This window comes from Rattus norvegicus, chromosome 8 (genome assembly GCF_021556685.1).
Source record: "Rattus norvegicus strain SHRSP/BbbUtx chromosome 8, alternate assembly SHRSP_T2T, whole genome shotgun sequence".
Taxonomy (NCBI): domain Eukaryota; kingdom Metazoa; phylum Chordata; class Mammalia; order Rodentia; family Muridae; genus Rattus; species Rattus norvegicus.
In genome coordinates this window covers 12501810-12525320 of record NC_141541.1, presented here as the reverse complement: position 1 = coordinate 12525320, position 23511 = coordinate 12501810, and the positions used below count along the sequence as shown (strand labels likewise).

The 23511-nt window shown below is 41.8% G+C and overlaps 1 protein-coding gene across 2 annotated transcripts in view; it reads left to right on the top strand.

Annotated features, from left to right (window-relative positions):
• Positions 1-23511, top strand: part of Arhgap42 (Rho GTPase activating protein 42) — a 230748-nt gene that overhangs the window by 9588 nt on the left and 197649 nt on the right. Inside the window, 1 exon segment of one of the 2 annotated variants that reach the window (NM_001430510.1) lies at positions 6894-7106. Coding sequence (NP_001417439.1) covers positions 7100-7106 — 7 coding nt within the window. The 5' untranslated portion in view covers positions 6894-7099. 2 annotated transcript variants of the gene reach the window in all.

Sequence of the window (23511 nt, the reverse complement as noted above, 5' to 3'; positions counted from 1 at the left end):
CCTGATGAGATGAGCTGCGGAGGAGAGAAGTTTTTCCCACACAGTTTCTTTTCCACAGAGGCGCAGATAGACTGTGGGTGATAGTGATGTGTGTGTGTGTTTGTTTATTCGTTTGAGACATGTCTTCTCTGTGTAGCCCCTAGCTGTTCTGGACTTTGCTTTGTTGTCCAGACTGGTGTTGAGTTCAGAGGCCCTCCTGAGTGCTAGGGTTAGCTAGGATAAAGGCGGTTGCCATTACACCCAACCGATTTTGACTTTGAGGTCATCCTGGCATTAGTAGTGAGAGAAGACTGAGGTAGGATTGGTAGGCTGTTGTGGACTAGTTGGGAGCAGGCAATGATAGGAAAGGACACTGAGTTTAGAATCAGGGAAGAAGATTGTTGTGTCTCAATGTAAAGATTAAGTAAATCTATGAGGGTTACTCAAGGAAGAGGGAGAATGAGATTTGGCATCAAAGCCACCAGGAGGGATAATTGGATGGCCACTGTTTTATGTATAAATATACACATACACACACACATACACACAAACACATATATACATTTATACATGTATATAAATATACACACATATATACACACATACATGTATACATGTATATAAATACATACATATACATACACACATGTACATACACACATACATATATATACATGTACATATGTATATACATATATACATGCACACATATACAAATACATGTACATATATATGTACATATATACATACATATGTATGTATTTATGTGTATAATCATTGCAGCTCTGACATTAAAGGGCAATTAGGCATGGGAGAATGTGGACAGAGGGACAGAAAGTCTGGCCTTTGGGGCCGGCATTGAAAGATATGACTTTTAGAGGGTTAAAAAAAAGAATATTTAATAATGATTATATATTCTGAGTAACTCATGAAAACTAGGAAAGGTCCAGAAGACAATGAATTTTGTCTCAGATGGTCAAGTTTTAGACTGCATTGGGTACTTGTCTTTTCTTCTCAGTACTCAGTCATGTATCTATCCATCATCCATCTATCTACCTAATCTAGATGCCTCTGTCTATCTGTCTGCCTGTCTGCCTGTTTGTCTGTCTATCTATCTATCTATCTATCTATCTATCTATCTATCTATCTATCTATCATCTATCATCTATCTTACCACCACCACTACCACCACCACCACCACCACCACCACCACCACCACCACCATCTCTCTACCTCATTAAGGTATTACTATAGAACTGTTAATGGCCTAGGATTTAGTAGGTAACGTAGGCTATTTTCAAATTCAGGGCAAATCTTCCACTTTAGTGTCATGAGTGATGGTGCTACAGGTGTGGGACCACATTCCTGGCTTCGGTACTCCTTTAATTCACATTGCTCTAATGAAAATTACAGTTCTGTGGCTGGCTGAGCTGTGTTTTGTGACACCCATTTACAGAGCGTGAAACAAGGCGACCTCAGTCACGAGGTGCTGTCTCCGACGTGCGTCTTCCAGCTTCCAGCTGCGGTTCCAGATGCACTTTGTCATTTGTTCTGAGACTGGGCTTTGAACGTCAGTCAAGCAATCCCGGCTTACTCAAATCATCTGAGTATTGAACCTGAAGAAAAGACACAGAAAATGCTTGCTTTTCAGATGAGCGTAACTCTGCCCCTCACGGGGATTCGGGGCTGTTAGCGTCTTCTCTGACTGCTAGAGCACTTTCAGCACTTGATACATTTGTGGGAGATGTAGCATGAGCAGGAGCTAGTCCAGTTTCATAGAAAGACATGGCTTTCCACTTACATTTGCAGTTCCACTTATAATTGTGGGTGTATCCCTTGCTTCTCCTATGACTGCTGACTTCAGAGTAGTTAATAATGTTTACTTCCATGCATATATTTTTTGTACTGGATATATTTTAAATTTTTTCTTTATAATGCGTATGGGTATTTTGCCTAGATATATGACTGTGCACTACATGTGCACATGCTGGGTGCCCTCAGAGGCCCTCAGATACCTAGAAGTAAAGTTACAGTTGGTCAGCAGCTGCCATGTGGGTTCTGGGAAACGAATCTGGGTCCTCGGTGAAAAGCATCTAGTGCTCTTAACTGCTGGTCCATCTCTCCAGACTTATATTGGATACTTGATATCCGCAGAGTATCTGGTGCAACGGATGTTAATTTTCTCACGCCTTCCCTCTCTAGTTAATGTTGACTCTCAGGAGTGAAGGTATTTATTACGTGATCAGATTTATAAGAGATTGTGCCCAGCTAATATATCAAAATGCTGAAGCTGAGGGTTGTAATCAGACCACTTAATAGTGGGAATGATTCTGAAACTCTCTGGGAAGAAAAATCATTAAGAAAAACTTCTAGAATACTATAGAATCTCACAACAATGAAATTGATTAGGTTAGGCTTTTTTGATATGTGTGGGTTGGGGATATGACTCAGTTGGTAGAGGGCTTGCCCAGGATTCGGGCAGCTCAGGCGATTCAATTCCCAGCACCACATAAGCTAGAGTGGTAGTGCATGCCTGTATGGCAGGACTTGGGAGGTGGAGGATTGGAAGTTCAAGTGAGTGTGAGGACAGCCTGGGATACAGAAAACTCCATCTCAAACAGGAAGGAAGGAAAAAGGAAAGAAAGAAGGAGGGGAAAAGGAAGAAAGAAGAAAGAAGGAAGGAGGAAGGAGGGAGAAAGGGAGAAAGGAAAGAAGGAAGGAAGGAAGGAGTAAACAAGTTGGCATTGGCATTAAAGCTTCTTTTGTTGGGCTGGTGGGATGGCCAAAGACTAATGAACTTAGTTTAATCCCCAGAATCCAGAGGAGGAAAAGAGAACAGACTTTCTGACCTCCACATTGTGTGCTGTGGTATATGTATACTTGTACTCAGGTGCAAAAAACACACATGTGCTCACACACACATGCTACATGCACATGTGCCCGTGCGCGTGTGCACACACACACACGCACACACACACCTCAATAAAGAATATTTTGTTCATCAATGATAATATTGTGTAGTGACTCAGTTACAAGGAACATTGCTACAGAGGTAAAATTATACAATTATGATTTGTTGTTAAAATGCTGTTTTAGCATTTAAAGGATTGTTTTTTAAAGACAAGGTCTCACTGTGCAAGTTTGGCTAATTCTCTAAATGGAATAGTCAGTCTGTTCTCAAACTCATAGATGTTCACTTAGCATCTGAGAGTTGAGATTAAAAGCGTGTACCACCGTTCCCAGGTCAAAGTGATGACTTTTAATTTTGGGAGAATTTGTTCTTTAAATGTCATTGTGTGTGTGTGTGTGTGTGTGTGTGTGTGTGTGTGTGTGTGTGTTAACAGTTTCTTCAAGGCATAAGTTCCTGCCATGAAACTTACCCTGCTAAAAATTCAATGTTTTTTTTTATATACGTATAGTGCCTCCATTCCACTATTTTTAAAATATTTTCATTGCCCCTGGTTAGCCTTCTTGTCTCATATTTTTATAAAGTAATAGTGCTATTAAAATGCTCTGAAAAGAATTTCTTCTAAGTCTTTCTATATGATAAATTTTATTTCACTTTCAATTTAACCTTCCCATGTTGAAATGGACACACTCTAAATACAGAGTGCACAAACTGTAATATATAAAGTATTCACACCATTATGTTAAATATTTTCATTGCATCTGAGCATCTTTTGTTAACGTGGTTATAGTTGAGAGTCCATAGAGTGTGGTGCTATTCACACGTAATTTAAAACAGTCTCCATATTAAATGTAAAGGGAGCCAGAGCAGGCTGTGTTTTATGTAAAGCGACATCTGCAGTTGGCTGTAGTTCACCAACAGGAAATTGGATCATGTATCCGCTATGTGATTGAATAAGACTTTCATCTTGGGAAGAATTCCTCCTGTAAAGCCTGCACTTGTCTGTCTTTCTGAACTGAAGCCTGTGGTGTGCAAACTGTGATAAGGAAGCCCTGACATGCTGGGGTGCTGGGGTGCTGGGGTGATGGGTGCTGGGGTGCTGGGGTGCTGGGGTGCAACCACGGACTTTCCTAGAAATAAAAAAGCAGTCGTTCACAGCCTCCTTAGCTCGCTCTAGCTGCTGGTTTTTGTATGTCCATCAGCTGACGCCAGTCCCTACATAGATTTTTTTTTCAAGTATTAAGTGAGTTTTTTTAAAAAAACAATAGATTTACTCATTTCACATTTCATGTGTGAGCATTTTGCCTGTACATACAGCGATGCACCAAATGCCTATTGAGTCTGAGATGTTTGTTGTAGGACCCGCCCTTTCTCACACCTTGGTCTAGGACACTCAAACAACACAGAATGCACTGTGCATGCCCTCATGCTGGACACACCAAGGACCACAGCCCAAACACCTCAGCTTGGATTCTAGGCTGTCCCACACCAAGGACCACAGCCCCAAACACCTCAGCTTGGATTCTAGGCTGTCCCATGAACCTTTTGTTGGGCCAGTAGGGCGCTCAGAGGGTGCAGAAGGTTTTTCTCTGTTCTTATAGAAACATGATGGTTAATTACTGAGAGGACTGATTTTTTTCAATATGCTGTCACCGTCATCTTCAGAATGTATCCCTTCAGTGTATAGTTGGATTCTATAGTAGCAAAACATTTGATTTTTTTAAAAGTTGTCCTTTAGGCTGGGGAGGTGGCTCTGTGGTAAAAGCACACACATTACTCTTCCAGAGGATCTGAGTTCAGTTCCTGGCGCCCACCTCCGGTGGCTCGTGACAGCCTATAACTTTCTAGCTTCAACAGATCTAAAACTTTATTGCTTCCGTGAGGAGCACACAAGTACACATGAAACACACACATACACATACATACAGACACACACACACAGGCAGAGACACAGACACATACACAGAGACACAGAGAAACACACACGGACATACATACACACACACTTAAAAAGAATAAAAATAAATCTCCAACTCAAGAGATGTAAGGGTTTTCAGCCATTTTACTACCCTATACCACCATGTATTGGCTGTGGTGCACTGCATATAAATAGGATGTGGTCCCTAGCAATGTAATTATATTTACTTAGAATTGAAAATAATTAGAAATGGCAAGCAAGTGCTATTACAGTTTATTAACTTCTTGCTTATCTATTAAACATAAATTTTACAATCTAAATTTGAGAGAAAAGGTAAGGCGTAGAATTATTTATGTATTATTGTCATTACACAGGGCAAAAATATGCCCATGGGAACACAATGAAATAAATAAACTGAAAAAAAATGTGTGTAAATATAGGAATGGGGTGGGTAGGAGTTAGTGTTATCAGGGACATCCCACCCTTGTCCCTTTATAGGAAGTTAAGGATACCTACTGGGAGGCCGAGGCAAACGTTGGGGAACTGCTCAGCACCCTTCCGTCAAAGCCTTTCTCTACAGTTTTCTGATATGTGCACTCGGGGGTGTGCGTGAGTGTGTATGTGTCAGTGTGTTCTTATGGGAATATATATGAGTGTATGTGAGTGTGTGGTGTGTGTGTATATCTGTGAGTTTATGGTGTGTGTGTGTGTGTTTGTGTATGAGTTTGTGGTATGTGTGTGAGTGTATGTGAGTGTGTGGTGTGTGAGTGTGTGTGCGTGTGAGTTTGTGGTGTATGTGAGTGTGGTGTGTGTGTATGTGAGATTGTGGTGTGTGAGTGTGTGTGCGTGTGAGTTTGTGGTGTGTGTGAGTGTGGTGTGTGTGTGTGTATGTGAGTTTGTGGTGTGTGTGTGGTGTGGTGTGTGTGTGTGTGTGGTGTGTGTGTGTGTGGTGTGTGTGTGTGTAGTGTGTGTGTGAGTGTGGTGTGTGTGTATGTGAGTTTGTGGTGTGTATGTGACTGTGTGGTATGTGTGGGTGTGTTTGTATGTGAGTGTGTGGTGTTTGTGAGTATGTGTGAATGTGTGTGTATGTGAGTTTGTGTCGTGTGAGTGTGTGTGAGTGTGTGTGGGGTGTGTAGAAGGGTCCCATGAACTTCAAATCTCCAGCATGTACCTGTAAGTCAGTCAGGGAGAAACACAGCTTTTCAGTCTTTAGACATCAGTGTCTTTGTTCATAGTCCAGGAAAGATTCTCTGTAAATTGTTTGCTAGCAATTTTATTTTGGGTCCTCACAAACCTTGCCTTCTTGATTTGCTACTTCCAATTCTGGCTATTTAGTTTGCCCTTTCTTTTTATCTATTTTTGTCTTAGAAATGCTTTTTGTCCTTCAGAAAAGACATCAAGACAAATCCTAAAAATAACATATCCAGGTCTGGTTTATTTTATTTGGCTGTGGTAATCGTAAAGTTTTTATGGGCCAATTAATTATCCCAGGTGTTCGGTGAAAACATAACTAGTGTCCCTAGCTATGGTTCTTCTGAAGTACAGAATCAGGCTTTAGGTATCTTGTGAATATTCTTCTGGCAAGGATTCCAGCGCAGAGCCTATAGTGAGTTTAATTTATTTTGCAAGCTTTCTTTTCGTAAGTGTCTGGAAAGGGTTCCAGTTTCTGTAGAACTCCCTCACAGGAAGACATAACATTATTGTCTTGAGGTAACACATGCTGAGGCAGGTGGATCACAGCTAACTAGAGAAAGGGAGAGACGCTGGATCAGTAACTGGCTTGTGCTGCCTCCTAAGGTTTGCCTTCTGTTAGTTACTGTTAGTTGCTTTGGGGGTGGACCTTGACCCGCACCCTGCACTCAGCCTCTGGTGAATTTGTAACTCTGTGAGGCTGTGTGGTACTTCAGGTTTGGCATTGCTGGCTTTGCTACACAGATTTTAGCAATTAACTCCAATCATTTATTAACCAGTGTGTCAATCAGGGTTTTATTTTTATTTTAATTCAATTTCATTCTTTTTTATCACTAACAAAATATTTCAGAAGATCACCTCAGCAGGGGACAAAGTTCGTGTGAGCTCATGTTTCCCAGGTTTCCTTTTGTCTCCTGTGTCACTCAGTTGTTTTAATGTTTTGGGAGCTCAGGACAGAGCACCGAGGTGGGGGAAAAAACTGTTCAGAACTTGAGAGCTAGAAAACAGAGAGGAGAACCAGAGGCTGGGGTTCCTCTAGTTCCTCAGGGCACCCCACTGTGACTGCATCTCCCAAGGGTCTGGCCCTTTCCACTTGTGCCGGGATGAAAGGTAATTTGCACTTTCTCTCATTTCTGGTGAACATCTCTTGGACATTCTAAGGACTTTAGCCAGGAGGAATTTGGGATAATATGTTAGTCGCTTGCTAGTTCTGCTTTAGGGAATCTGCAAAAAGTGTTCCCATGGGAGCACGGCTGTGGCCTGCCCCATCTCATTCCTTGTCTATGCCCCGCTTCACGATATTCTGTTCAGTCAGGAGATCCATGTGTCTATGTCTGTCACGTGGCTTGGATTTCATCATACTTATCAGCCTTCTTTTCTAACCAAATTATTATACCACAGTGTCTTTTCTGCTCATTTTCTCTAAAAAATAAATAAATGAATTAAGGCAAGATTTTTAACATTGACCCTGCCTGGTGCCTCTGAGCAGATATGTTTTTCTAATCTGGTATCCATATCCTGACTCACTTTCTGCTATTTAAATCAGGAGTGAGTGTGGTGGAAGAACGAAGCAAAGATTTCTGGAATCTTGTTTTTGTGAAAGGAGAATCTTTTTAGCAGATCTTCCAAATGGTCTTCAGTTGATGAATCGATTTGTTTAAAAGGGAGTTAAAAATCTACGCACCTGTAAAGGCATTTCGTAAAGGGCCTGAGGTAGGAAGATTGCGGTTAGCGGCATTTCATAGTCCTACTTCTGCTAAACGTATTGAAATGTATTGAAACGGGGTTGGGGATTTAGCTCGGTGGTAGAGCGCTTGCCTAGGAAGCACAAGGCCCTGTGTTCAGTCCCCAGCTCCGAAAAAAAGAACCAAAAAAAAAAAAAAAAAAAAAAGAAATGTATTGAAAGGTTTTGAAACGTTTTGAAAGGTTTTGGAGGATTAGCTTGAATTCAGCTGCTAAGCTCACTTTCATGTCAAACAAACTCGAGTGTTTGGGTGCTGGTGCTGAGACCATCAGTGTCATCCAGAGTTCCAGCCAACTCCATCTCCAGAGTTGATTGTTTAGTTCTCCTTCCTCTGCTGTTAGGATGTAAACGTTCCAATTAAAGGGACTCTAACAAGCCGGGGCCTGGCTAACATGGCGCTGACAGGCCTTGCTCATCCCCGTCCCCGTGCCTAAAATAATTTTTAAAAAATGCTGAAAAACAGTCTGATTGCATTCCTAAAACTGACCACCAAGACCCAGCTGTCAAAGTATGGAAGCCCAGCAATCAAAAGGCAACTTTGGCTCATCTAATGAACATTCCTGATTAAAATTAAACACCTCCTCCTAACACAGGGTTTCCTCTTCACCTATGAGCCACATCTGTGTCCTCGGTATCCAGAGACAGTCCTTAGTCTTTTCCCCCTCCAGGACAAGTACCCTTCCCTCCACCTGTTGTTCCCTTCCCCTTCTCCCTGGTCCTTTTTCTTCTGTGTTTGCCTCTTATTCCCCTCCCTTTGTCTCTCTGGGGCAGATAAATCTGCATTGTGCTGAGAACTTGGTATTGGAGTGTCTTGTTCCTTCAGCAATGTGGAAGGGTTTGAGCGAGCAGACACGGTGGCCGGGCCTCTAACATCTGGGCATGGTTCTTGGACTTGGCCTGGAGATAATGGACACTCATTAGAGCAGACATACCTGGTTAGACTTTAGAGTGACATAGCTGAACGATTCCAGATAGACGACTGTTATCTAAACCAGACTGACTTGATCACAGATTAATCAGACCACATACATCTTTCTCCATCTCGTCTCTAGTTAGACAGTGTGAGGGTGAAGAACTTGGTCTTTCTGACTGCATATGTAGGCCTAGAACAGTTGACACAAGTGGATGTTAGTGCCTGTGAGGGAGAATTTCTCTTTCTGTTTATTTCTTCTTTTCCTGGGTGAGAACTGTCTAGGACAAGCTAGGCTTTGTCCCGGGGTGGTCACACAGCAGAATAGCACAGAGAAGCTAGTTGCCTTTGGGGTAGAAAACCTACAGCAGAATGTTTGCCGGCTGTCTCAGATCCAAACCTCTGTCCTAGGTGTCATGCACTAGAGAAGCATGGAGAAGGTAGCTGCCTTTGGGGTAGAAAACCTACAGTGCAGTATTTGCAGGCTGTCTCAGACACAAGACAGAGAAACAGGCTTCTGTCCTGGACAGGTACCTAAGGCTTGGGGCCAGATTATATCTCAGGTTCCGTAGCCTCAGACTAACTTTCTGTTTCTTTAGACTTATCCTCTGGCATATTCTGCCAGAGCAAGGAATTTAGCTATAAGATGTTTAGGGTCTTCTCAAGAGACTGAAAACTGGTGCTCCCTTCCCAGGGAATGTGCCCTGGCATGGCACCTTGTACCACTAAGGGACCTTACAGAAAGAAGGTCTGGAAACAACTGAGGTAGGTGAGTTTTGATGATGGAGACATTACTAGAGCAACTCTAGTGAGTAACATCCACTATTTTGTTTGGGAGGATAGTCTGGCCATACAGGCTACATGACCCAAGCATTGAAAAGAAAAACGAATTATCTTCATGACTGGTTAACAGAATATGAGGGGACACATGGGAACCGGGACTTGAACATCATTGAAATCTGTTCTAAAGTACAGAGCCAACTCCCATGCCTGATTTCACTGATGGTTCTGCCCTTAACTGTGCTGGGTTCAAACATGGCCTGCAGTCATTCCATGGTGAATAGAGGCCTTGTCCAGCAATGTAACATTTACCAGTACAGACTTGTTTATGGTTCATTGTAAAGATACCAGAATTTAATTAGGAGTAAATTAAATAAATGAGCAGATTCTGGATGAAACAGATGTCAGGCAGTTAATGAGAACTGTAGCGTTAGTAGTTATGACAGTAGTTAGGACAGAGAGGAACTTCTAGTTAGCACAGATGCCAGTTGTTGATTCTGAAATGGAATTAGAATTGTGATTTTGTGGTTTTTATATCCTTGGGGTAAACATGTTTCTTTAGAGGGAACATATTATTAGAAAGCGAAACCAAAGTTTGTTAAAAAATGCACTCAAAAATAGAAAGTTAGAAAATATCTTATGAGTGTGGATTGTTTTATTTATTTATTTGTTTTTTTAAATGGGTCTGCAAGAAAGAAGGGGACACCTCTACTCCTCGTCCTTTTAAGCGGTCTAAAAGTTATTTTGTGAGCAGATAAAAATAAAATAAATCAGCAAAAGCAGAAATACTGGTTCAGTGTCCAGCTCTGAAGGAGGGTCTGGGGCGGCATCCTTGGATTAGCTCTTGAGGTACTTAGACCTACAGAATTCTGTTTCATTGGGTGTCATCAGCCTAGATAACAGCCTAACACATTCCTAACCATTTATCAACTGGGGTTGGCTCTGAGCCGGACAGAAAACACATTCAAAAGAGAAACCATGGAGAAGCCATTTTGGATTTCTGCATGTGGTGAAGAGATGTCATGTGGACTGTGATGTGGATTTCACTCTGTGAGAACTCTTCTGTTGATCCTTTGGATCCTCTGGCACCCTGAGCTTCCTTTCCTGGCAAGTGTTCCATGGCTCCAAACTCAGTTTGATCCTAGAAGGTTGTTTAAATCAATAAGTTGAATTAATGTTAGGGAAAAATAGCAAAGATGTAATAATTTACTGAATATCTGTAGGAAAACATTGTTTAATGAAACTTGACTAACAAGTCACATGCATAAGGTTGGTGGGTTGGAAGATTTGTTTCTTTTTAAAAGGTACCTGTTATATTCATATCTCTCTCTCTCTCTCTCTCTGTCTCTCTCTCTGTCTCTCTGTCTCTCTCTCTCTGTGTGTGTGTGCGTGTGCCTGTGCGTGTTCTCTCCACTCATCATGTGGACTCGGGTTGGAACTCAGGTCATCAGGCTTTACCCATTGAGACACCTTGCTGGTACAAGTTGTAATTCTCAAGGTGAATCCTAGTCAAAGATTAGGACTGAGGGAAGCCCCATGCTGACAACCACATCACATGGGGTGAGTTGTCTCTAACCTGAATGGGCTGATAGCTGCCTTCCTCTGCTGAGGTGGAGAACTGCAGGCTGAGAAGTGTGTGAGTGAGTACTCTAGAGATCGTGTAGAGCCACAGTCCACTGGTGAGTATTGCATCTCACCCGGCCTATGAGGCCTGTCAGAGTAAAACTTTGCTTAACTCCCTGCAAAAAATCTAGAGGCATTCAGAGCTGTGTCGTCCTGCTAGTGACCTGAAGGTCAAGAGAGCTTATTCACCTCATTTTGAAAGCAGACATTTTCTGTTTAAACTTAGACCTCTGAGTTTTCAGTCTATTCTACTGAGAGTTTCAGAGTTCTGGAGGGACATGGATTGGCTGTTAGAAAAGAAGGGCAGATATGCTCAAGTGAGTCGGTTTGAAACAAGAGAACAAAAATGTTATTCTTTGGTTTCAAGATGGCAATAAATAAATTCGACGAAAATTTCAAGAAATAAAAAGTGGGGAAATTGAAGTTATATATAGGTTGGGAATTCAAATGTGTGTTGCAAATGAGAAATCTAAAATGAGTTCCTGAAGAACAATTATAGATTAAATTAGAACCATCTAATTTATACTACCATAGGGTGGATAATAATTTCTCAATCTTTAGGACATTTATAAATATTGTCTACATTTATTATCGATAAAAAAGTGAATGGTGGTCTGGAGGAGAGATGCCCAGCTAAGAGAGTTAGCTGTTCTTCTAGAGGACAAGAATGCAGTTTGTAACAGAACACCAATGGCTTATGCTCTAAGATCAAGAATCGACAAATGGGACCTCATAAAATTGCAAAGCTTCTGTAAGACAAAAGACAGTTAGGACAAAACAGCAGCCGACAGATTAGAAAAAGATCTTTATCAATCCAACATCTGAAAGAGGGTTAATATCTAATATATACAAAGAACTCAAGAAGTTAGACTCCAGAGAATCAAATAACCCTATTAAAAATGGTCTACAGAGCTAAACAAAGAATTCTCAACTGAGGAATATCGATTAGCCACGAAGCACCTAAAGAAATGTACAACGCCTTTAGTCATCAAGGAAATGTAAATCAAAACAACCCTGAGATTCCACCTCACACTAGTCAGAATGACTAAGATAAAAAATTCAGGTAACAGCGTATACTGGCACGAATGTGGAGAAATAGGAATGCTCCTCCATTGTTGGTGGGAGTGCAAGCTGGTACAACCACTCTGGAAATCAGTCTGGAGGTTCCTCAGAAAATTGGACATTGTACTACTTGAGGACCCAGCTATATTACCCCTGGGCATATACCCAAAAGATGCTCCAACATATAACAAGGATACATGCTCCACTATGTTCATAGTAGCTTTATTTTAATAGCCAGAAGCTGGAAAGAACCCAGATGTCCTTCAACAGAGGACTAGATACAGAAAATGTGGTACATCTACACAGTGGAGTACTACTCAGCTATCAAAACAATGACACCATGAAATTCTTAGGCAAATGGATGGAACTAGAAAATATCCTGAGTGAGGTAACCAAGTCACAGAAGAACACACATGGTACTTGGCCATTTTGAAGTAAATCAGTTAGTGTGCATAATTTATTGTGTTAAGTTTCATGCTAGCACTCTTATGAGCTAACGGGTGATGTGGCCACACTGAGTTCATTTTCAACTTTGTACCTTTACCCCTCCTGCCTTGCCCTTTCTTCACATGTTATCTAGTGAGGAGCCCTGTTCTTAGAGTTGTAAGTGTACTTGAGAGGCAGGAGCAGAGCAATGAACCAGAAATGGTAGACCTTTAATTGTGGGAAACTATCAGTTCTCCTGTTATGGCCCTGCCATCCCTTGCTGTGTGTATGTATATAATACTTTGTCCTTCATATGTGAAAGATCCACTGTTGGAATTCTTTGATGTATATAAACATTTGGTTAAAAAAAAAAAAGGATGCAGTTTGTAGCTGTCATGTAAGTGTTTCACAACTGCCTGTAGCTAGAGATCTGAACAATCCAGTGTTCTCCTGTGGTCTTGGCAGACACTACAGTCACATGTGTGCACACATGTACAAACATAGACATAAATAAAAATAAATCTTAAAAAGGTGTGAACTAGGAGGGCTAGAGAGGTAGCTCAGTGGATAGAGTGCTTGCCTAGCATGCACAGGACTTGGGATTCAATGTCTGGTACCACATAAATCTGGAGGGATCTTGTTCTGTGCCGGTGGAAACAAGAGGATGAGCAGGTTTAGGTTTGATACTACAGGGAGTTGGGGATCACCCAGGAAGACCTTGTCTCAAAAAACAATAAACAGACAGAAAGTGAACTAATAGTGAATCCTGTGTTGAACAAAATGTCATGTAAATTAATATTTTATCCATGTGTATTTGTTAATTTTCTGTTTTGTGGAAAGCAAATTACAGGAGAAAATGCTTTCAGAGATCCAGTTTTGGGGAGAGGGGATACAGTCCATCATGGCTGGGAAGGAAAGGAACAGAATCCTTAAGTCCCACCAGGCAGACAGGAAGCAGAGAGATCACATTACACATGTGGAGGAAACAGAAAGAACAGGAAGTGGGGCAGGCTACAAAACCTCAAGGCCCACCCCCAACAACAAGCTTCCTTCCACCAGCAAGGCTGTACCCCCTGAAGCTTCTATACAAGTGAGCTGTGTGGCTAGATCTTACCTGAAGCCCATACCATGTAACGGTTCTGTGCTTAATGTGGAGAACTTATTTGAAAGGATTCTTTTTTTTTAGTAGTTCTTAAATTTACTTTAATCTCATTTATTCTCAAATGTGTTTGAGACGGGGGAGTAAGGGAAGATATTCTTGACAACTCATGCTTTACATGACTTACTAAGCAGTGATTCTCGTATAGATAGAAAAAAACAGTCATCATTCAAGGAAAATGCACACTGCTAGACAGACGTTTGGTAAGACTCATAGGCTTATTACAACACCAAGAATAACAGTGTTTTGTGCAGGGTGACCAGAAACATTTCGGGGAATGTCGAAATGATGACTTTTTTCTTTTTCTCTGTTCTTTTCTTCACTGTTAGATATTATTTACTTCTGGCTGGAATATTCACCCTGTGCACTGTTGTCAGAAAGCAGTTACACATCAATTAGTGCCCTGTGTAGATACAGATTTGATGGAGATTAAGGCTGGGACTGAAAGATGTGTCCACTTCATGCTCTCTGGGAAGTTTTGGCTATCATAACTATTTAGCATTGGTCTCTGTGGCAACAGCAGGGAAATGTGAAGCAAGGCTAGTGGGAATCACAGCTGGCTTTTGAAGGGTCACAGTCTAGCGCTGTTCTTTGCTTGTGCATCTGTCTGGGCCGAGCTGGGAGCTCTGATCTACATTGCATGTATACTTCAGTCCTCTCCCCTCCCCCATCTCTCTTGCCTTTTCTCTCTCTGTCTTTCTCATCTCTTTCTGTCTCTCCCTCTTTTTCTGCATGTCTGGTACATATGTGCATCCGCCCGTGCCCATGTGTGTGTGTGTGTGTGTGTGTGTGTGTGTGTGTGTGTGTGTGTGTGTGTGTGTGTGCTTTTTGGTTCTTTTTTTCGGAGCTGGGGACCGAACCCAGGGCTTGTAGGCTCACAGTGATAGGTAGTAAATGCAGCTCTTCCTGCTTGCTGTCTCCTGTAGATTTTACACATCTTGAATCTGTTATCCAGCATAAAAGAATGGTGCAGCCATTTCACATTCACAGAGGAGCACTTGGAAAGAGAAGAGGACCAGAGAAAGCTTATCGGCAAAGCTATTTGTCACTTGTTAATTCCAGGCACGGTTCTTCCAAATTCTTGCTGTTGTCTGAGTCACTATACTCAGTACCCAACTCAGCCATTGTCTGTCACCTCAGGCATCATTGCCTTAGTGGAGCACCCTTGTTTCTCCCCTGTCTCTCTTGTCTACGAGATGGCAGCCACATAAAGCATGCTGGGATTCTGGACAGTAGTGGACTCCTTGTACTTCGCCTCTGACAGAATGTATAGTCTGGGTTCTTCTAGCCTTGGATCTCACTGATTGATACAGGAGGTAACCCATGCAGACTATCCACAGAGGAACGTTGTTTGTGTATATCAAGTGGAACGTTTCAATCTGTCACCCCTTAATCCCATTCTTTAAGCTTCCACTGGGTTTTCAGAAACTAAATGGGATCTAACGAAAGAGTCTGTTTTCTTACCACCTTAAGTAAACTGGAGGCTTCAGGTGGAAGTCAGGAGACTCCAGGGATAGGTTGTCCCCATGTAGTTATTCTTTTTTTTTTTTTTTTTTTGGTTCTTTTTTTCAGAGCTGGGGACCGAACCCAGAGCCTTGCACTTCCTAGGCAAGCTGCTCTACCACTGAGCTAAATCCCCAACCCCCCATGTAGTTATTCTTAATAACACTGGAAAGAGGGGGGGAGAAAATTTACACAGATGGCTCTTTTGATGGTGGGAATATAATTATTTTTGTTCTGTTTTCTAAACTTTCTCTAACATTTCAGTACTGTTTATGCAATAATGATAATTTTTAGTAATAACAGAACTGTTTTTCTCATGGGGAATACAAACTCTCTGAGAGGAAAATTCCAGATTTACAAAACTAACACGGCTAAATTCAAAATCTAAAGGAATGTTTGAAAAAGGATAAACAAAAATAAAACAAAACAAAATCTTCACAGGACTTAAAATCACTCCCACCATAGCTGAAAATGGTTTGAGGGGTGGGAGGGAGAGCCAGTTTCTTTGAGGGAGGGTTGACCATGCACCCTTGGATTGCCCTGCAGCCAAGCCTCCATGAGCAGCACACATTGAATTAAAAAGATAGAAGACACGAAGTTAAGGAGTGGGGTGTGAATCTAGGGCAGTCTAAGGGGGGAAATGAGGGTAAATATTAACAAAATACATGGTATGCCTATAATAAATTCTCAAAAATTGAAATAAAATACTTAAATATTAAAATAAAAAACTTAAAGTAAGGACTTCTAATTTTAACTTTCGGTGGCCTTGCTACTTAATGTGTTTTGAAAGTTTGTGATTGATGAGTTGTGTTTATTTGACCTACAAGCTCCTAACAATTTAAAATATATGTGTGTGACCCTTCCATTATTCTTTTCCTAGAAACTTCTACTGTGACCATTTTCAAAATATTCAAAACTTGATAATTACAAGGAACTACTGTGTACAAATTCAGGTTCTATAGCTGTATAGCTTTTAAAAAGATTTTTCTAAATTGAGTCCATGTAATCTCCCTTCTTTTTCCTCTTCATACATGTGAAGTTTCCCCTGTTAAAATATAGCATTAAGTGTGGTTCATTTGTTAAAATGAGCAAGTCTGTTGCAGGTGTTAACTAACCAAAGCCTGCAGATTTCATCGTGTTCTCTCTGTGTTTTGCAGTGTCCTGTGTCTGTCATAATTCACAGAATGTTCTCATAATAGTTTGCATTCTCATTGGTCTTTTACCCAGGTGTATTCATTTTGGGGTGTGGTAGCTCTTTAAGTGTTAAACAACATTCTTCTGCATGTAGCCCAGTTAGTTTCTCCAGTTTGGCTTACCTGTTTTGCACATGTCTTCAATCACACCAGTAAACGTGCTGGTACAAGCTACATCTAAGAAATTGCAAAGTTACCTTTCTTTCAAGATACTTATGTCAAGTCTTTTTAAAAAGTTGAATTTTATGAGGAAAGGCACTACAGAGATTTGTCTGCAAGGCTTATATGACCTTTCTTTTGTCTGTTGATGTATCAATTGATTTTTAATGATTTAAAATTTTAGATTGTATTTACTTAACGTGTACGAGTGTTTGCCAATATGTGTATGTGTATCATGTGCATGCTGGAGCTCATGAAGATAGGAAATGGGCACCAGATCCCCTGGGTCTGGGGTTTTACAGACAATTGTGTGCTACTATGTGTGTTCATTGTTGAAGATACTTTTAGATAGGTATCCAAAACAAAAGAAGTCCACGATAGATTTAAAATTAAAAACCTATTAATTCTATATCCTCCCTTGCTTCCTTCAGTAATTCTAGAATTTTTTGGATTTGTTGAACCATTAACTCTAAGTTAACTTTAGCAACCGTGACAAAGAGATTATGGTCAGTTGCTCTTTATTGAGTGTGTTGGTTAGAGAATATACCACTGTTTCTTTTACAGGACATGAGTAGGAATAACCTTAAGCTTTACCTTCAGTAAGTTAGTAAGTGTAATAGTTAATATTTATACAGATATATAAATTTTAGGTGGCCAAAGGAAATCCAGACATCAAAAAGCTGAAATCCTGATGACTTGGGCTGTAATCTCAGCTGTTTAGGAGGGTGAATCAAGAGAATCCCAAAGTCAAGGTGTGTCTAAGCTATGAAGTGAGTTCAAGGCCAGTGAGGTTTTCTGAATGAAAAGTAGCGAGAGGACTGGAAATAAAGCTGGATGGTAGAGCAGTCACAAGCATGAAGCGCTGGGTTTATGCCCAGGGCATTGTTACTTTTCTGCTGCTGTGATAAAGCACCATCGCCATGACAATTATATAAAATGAAGAGTCTACTTGGGACTATAGGACCACAAATTGATAGCCCATCATGGAATAGAGGCAGGATGGCGAAAGGTAGGCGGGCAGGCAGGCACAGGAAGATCAGAGATCACTTCTCAACCATGAGCACCAAGTGCAGCGTGTACAGGAAGTGGAGTAAGACTAATAACATTCACCCCCCTCCTGCCATGACATACTTCCTGACTGACTTCTTAGAGATTCTACAGCTACCCCAAATGGAGCCTCCAAGTCTTCTAATATCCCAGTCTATGGGGACAATCTTCATTCAAACCACCATCAACAGTACAACAGAAACCAGACCACACTCCACAACAGACAACCACAACATGAAGAACTCACAAAACTACCCACTGAGGGCTTTTTGCTCCAAAGGTGGATTTGGCCTGGTTTCAAAGCCTTTGGCAAGATCTGCAGGAAAGGGAGGGAGTGGATGAGTTCCTCTAGTCAAGAATAGCTTTTTTAGATGAACTCTAACAACAGCTGGAATCCCAGTGCTTTCTCGTGGACTTTAAGACATCAAGTGTTCATATGCAAATCTGAATTCCTTTTCACTCAAGCATTTTCAGAAGGCAATACATGTCTCTGATTACACCAGTATACGTTCAGGCATAGCCTACATCTAACAAATTTTAGTTAAAGTTTAGATGTATATATGGCATGTGTATGTGTGGGAAGCACACCATGGCACTTTTGGAGGCCAGGGACAACATTGTAGTTCCGTTCCCTCCTTTCCCCTTTACATGGAGATGGAGCACAGTCTGTCAGGCTTCAGTGGCAAGTGCTTTTCCTAATGATCCATTTTCTCAGCCTCAAAACTAATACTTACCTAGCTGTGTTGCTAGACTTTAATTCTATCTTCTCCCCTTTAAGCTGATTTTTAAGGTTAGAATACAAAGCAGTGGGTTTCAACGTGGCATCTTCATTTGCGAGTCATCGTACATTGTTCTTGTTCATTGACCTTCCTGTTCTTTATGTTTTACCTTTTCAGCAGAGTGATTGATGCAAACAGTTCTAAAGTTAAGTAACGGCGTTTGTTGGTGCCTCTTAGCACCCAGATGCTTTCTGTTAGTCGGGCTCCTGCAGAGTCAGGACTGGGTCCTGGTTCTGAGTGACTGTGGACAATCTTCCCTGGATTTTGGAGTTTGACAGGGGCTACTTGGGAGCAACAGGTTCAACACGTTGGTGCCCCTGGATTTTGTGGGTCACTTTGGGGACCCAGGGAGCATTGCTGAGAGTTTCCTGTGACTTTTGAAGGCACTGGTCACCTGCTATTGACTCCCCCACTTTAAAGCTGCTAAAAAAAGACATCGGTGTTGTCTCCTACCAGCACCAGTCACTGGTCATGAGCATACCTGCCTTTGTGGAGGCAGCAGCATGCTAAGCATGCTGAGGGTTCCTAGCAAAATTGCTTCAAAGTGGGGTTCCCAGAGGAAAGGTTGAACTACTCCTTGGCTTCACTGCCTGCATTCTGTCCTATCTCTTTCTTAGTCCAGGTTGGCCTTGAACTTGTGTTTCTACTGGTTCATTCTCCTTAGAGCTGAGATTATAGATTTGGACCACTTATCATGTTTGCTTTTCTTGACCTCATTTATTTTTCTCACACCCCCTACCCCTGGTCAATATTCAAGTAAAGGCTGAGTGAATGAAGGCTGAAGAGGTGTTAAGAGTTTGAAACAGGCAGATAGAGTTCTTATGCCATTATCCTTGCAAACTCACAACCACAGATACATTGCCATTATCCTGGCTTGTGTTATGTCCACTTGACACAAGCTAAAGTCATCTGAGGGGAGGTCTTAATTAAGAAAATGCCTTCATAAGATCAGGTTATAGGAATTTTCTTAACTAATGGTTGATGGGGGAGGGCCCAGCCTATTGTGGGTGGGCCATCCTTGGGCTGGTGGTCCTTGATTCTAGAAGCAGGCTGAGCAAGCCATGGGAAGCAAGGCAGTAAGCAGCAACCCTCATGGGCTTGGCATCAGCACCTGCCTCCAGGTCCCTGGTGTGCCTGAGTGCCTGTGCTCACTGCAACTGCTAATAAACTGTTATATGGAACTGCAAGTGAAATAAACCCTCTCCTCCCCAAGTTGGCTTAGCCATGGCATTTCAATACAGCAATAATAATTCTGAATAACACACCCACAAAGCAAAGAGCTGTACATTCAGGCTTGTAAGTGCAGTTGGGCACAATAAACTGTGCTCATCTGGCTTGGGAGAATCTTTTCTCTGAGTTCCGAGGTACATTAATTCCTTTAGGATGGTTTTGGACATGATAGGTAGTCATGTTGTACACTTAGATGGCAATGCCTCTAGAAGGCCCCAGGAAAAGGGCTGTGGGCACACACAGGGAGCAGCATCCGTGGCATGGTAAGTATCCACGTCTCATTTACAGTACTCTTCTCCACTGAGACACTTACAATACCTCTCAGGTTTGCAAAGGGAAAAATCAATTTTCGTTTCCTCTGTGTTGCTCAGTCAGATCTACAATCTTGAACGAGGCTTCATGTGTTGATTCTCCAGCATTAAGATCTCAGATCTGTTAGGGCTCAAGTCAAGGTCATTAGCCAACCTCAAGGACTGTCAGGCTGGCTTACACAGATATTTCCTGCTACTCATAGTGGGATCAACCTCCGTGGACTCAAGCAATATCTGGATAAACAAGCTTTCACTTGATGCAGACTGAGTGTGGAGATAGTGGTTCAGAGCTCTGATTCTGCACTTCTCCTGCTGGATTCAAGTCTATGCGCAGATTCCAACTAGCTGGGTGTCTATACTCAAGCTGGGGGGATTAGACTCAGCTCCCAAGAATGACGGGGAGGTACAGATTAGAATTATTTAACAGCCCATGGCAAGATGCTGAGCACAAACTAAACTGTTAGTAAACATTAGCTTTAAAAAAAAACCCCACAGTTGGCAGAGTTTTCTTCATTCAAAGAGAAGGGCTTGTGGGGTTTAATTTTCAGTACCCATTTTGGCGATGAATCAATCGCTTGCTGAGTGGAATAACAAAGATATTGGGGTAAAACCAAAATTTCTGGGGGACTTCAGTTTCCTGGTGCACGCAAGCATGTACACACACACACACACACTCACACACACACACTCAGACACACACACACACACACTTGAGCTTATTAGTACTGGAGCATGTAATGACGTTTTTACATATGTATATGCTGGACTTTGAACACATCCCTGCCCTTTCTGAGTTACTTTTATAAACATACTTATGCAAATTAGTTGTTGGCAGCACTCATTACCGATTATCCCACAGGAAGTCGAAGTCAAAGGTCCTTGGATTGCTTTCTTTTTAAGGAAACTTTGTCCCTGAACCACAGGTTTTAGTGTCCTCTGTAGTGATTACTGAACTCTGAACTTTAACCTCTGGAGGAGAAAAGGTCCAATAGAGAGGTGCATTTCCTGACTTTAAGGGAGCAGCCCTGTGTCCATCTGGATGTCTTAGAAAGTGAGAGTGTACTTTGTCCACCTTTCTCACTAGTTTTCAAATCTATAGACCTGCCTGAGTTTGTCACTCTAGCCTATGTGTGTAGAGGGCTTTGAACATTAGCTGAGCAGTTTCCTCTAGGGGAATATATGAGAGTAAAGAAATGGCGAGGTGTTAATAAGAATCTCCTTATCAAGTCATCACTAAAGCCAGTTTTACAAACAGTGATTTGAGAGGTTATGGGGTGGGCAGGAGTCTGGTTGTCTCAAGGCTCCCAACTCAGTCCTTTTTTAAAGGTTCAGCAGCAGACTTTACAGTCTGTTCTATTTTGCAAAAATTTTGTCATCTTTGAATTTCTCTATAATGTTTTCTGTCAATAGTGTAGTTTAGATGTGAAAAACTCCTTTAGGCTTCTGTACTTGAATATTTGGTCTCCAGCTGGTGATGTTCTTTTGGGAGGTTGTGTCCTAGCTGGAGAAAGTGAGCTGTTGTTGTGGGAGAGTCTTAGTGTTTGTGTCCTGGCTTCATTTCCTGTGAGATCTCTGCTTCCTGGTCTAAGCTGTGAAGAAGCAGCTTTAGATTCCTGCTTCCATGCCTTCCTGTTTAGAATGTGCTATGTCCCTCCAAACAAGGAGCCACTAGACCCTTCCTCCTTAAGTGGTTCCTTGTCATCAGGTCTTTGGTCACAGTGATGAGAAGGGTAAGAGAAGAGGCTCAGACAGGAAGGGCACTTTCCATGAAGGCTGATGAACCCACGTGCTGGCAGGAGACATCTGACTTCTAGCTGTTCTCTGTCTCCACATGTGCATGGGGCACGTTCTCCCATGCATACACACTGCTGTGTGAGCACATACACGGTGAATAAATGTTTGTAAGCATAACAAAAAGAAAATCTTAGAAATGTTTGGACTATGTATGGCAAGACGGCACATCAGGCAAAGGCACTTGTTGCCAAACTTACCCACCTGGCTTTGGTCTCCATGAGCCATGTGGTGGAAGGAGAAAAACGATTGCCATTTGTTTCCTGACTTCCACATGTGTGTTGTGGGGCTGTGTGTATACACCCACACAGATAGACAGACAGACACACGAGCACACACATACACACAAATAAAATGTGAAAAAATGTGTCAGCTTTCACTGTGGAATTTCATTAACGGGACAGGACTTGTTCGTGAGATAGATTTCGAACAGTGTAGGCAAATGTTGTGCTGCACTCATCCCACAAAACCTTCCTAGGTGTCGTAAGTGAGTAGAATAGACTTAGCCTTAATTATACCCACACTTTTGCCCGTTCTCAGGATGTTTTGTCTTTTCTTCTGGTAAAGCATGAAGCAGATGTTTACGTAGTGGGCAGCCCAACCTTTCCGAAGGCAGCATACCCCACTGTGGTCCAGTGTAGGGTGCTATCTCTTAGAGTCTTCCTGCTCTGAGTGGATCTAGGCACCAGCACAGATTATTGGCATCAACAGTAGATTTCACCTAATGTACTAAGCTTGGGTCTGCTGCAGGCTCTACCCACCAGGAGCTATGGATGGAAACTCCTGAGGAGCGTGCTGCTTTCACGGAGAGCATGGCTGGGAAATGGTGCAGTACGCCTGGCCCTTTATTAGAGCTGTGGAACCCAGACACACCAGTTCCGTTTGCTTTCTCTCCCATGCATGTAATATGCACATTCTTCAGGAGTACATACACATGAGCAAAAACAAGACATGAGAGAATGTGCAGGGTTAAGGGCAGGTTACTAAAAACCCTTTTAACTTTAACTTGAACAACAAGAAAAATCAAGTCTCGATTTCAAAAGACAGAATAAAAGCCCCAATAGAGTTCAAACTGTACTGGCAGCTGAACCCCATACTGTATTTTGGGGTACTTTCATTCCTTCTGAAAAATCTGCTTCTGGAAGCTGGGAAGAGATTTATTTCAAGATCCAGCTATACTACTCTGGGGCATAAACCGAAGGTCACTTCATTCTACTACAGAGACACTTGTGTCTCGTTAAGGACCCCACCCCCACAACCAATGACGATAATAAACAAAACCCAAAACAAAACAAGTAGGAAATCATGAAATGCACAGGTAAAAGCATAGAACTAGAAGGAAATCATTCAGACACCAAAAGATAAATAAGCCATGTATTCTCCTGTATGATTGTTGGCCTTTAAGCCTTTGATAAATATGCCAGTATTTGCATAACAGCAAAGTAAGTACCTATCGAGGAGGGAAGACACTCCCAAGGAATGGGAAATAGAATATATAGTTATGGAGAAATGGGATACAGAGACTGGAATGGAAAGATTAAATAGAGAAGGGGAATATTGAGAAGGACAACTAATGTTAAGGGCCATTTGAGGTTTCATATGAGGGCTCAGCAGAAATTTCTTAAAATATGAACATATATATATAAAAGAAGTCTAAATGTAATCACTAAAGAGTAGGGGAGACAAAGCCCCAACTAGACCTCTCCTGCCACCAAGTGAAACCTCCATTGTCAGGAATAGGTCACAGCAAATTGAGTGGTTGGCCAAAGAGGCCCATGGAAACCCTCAAACAACTCAG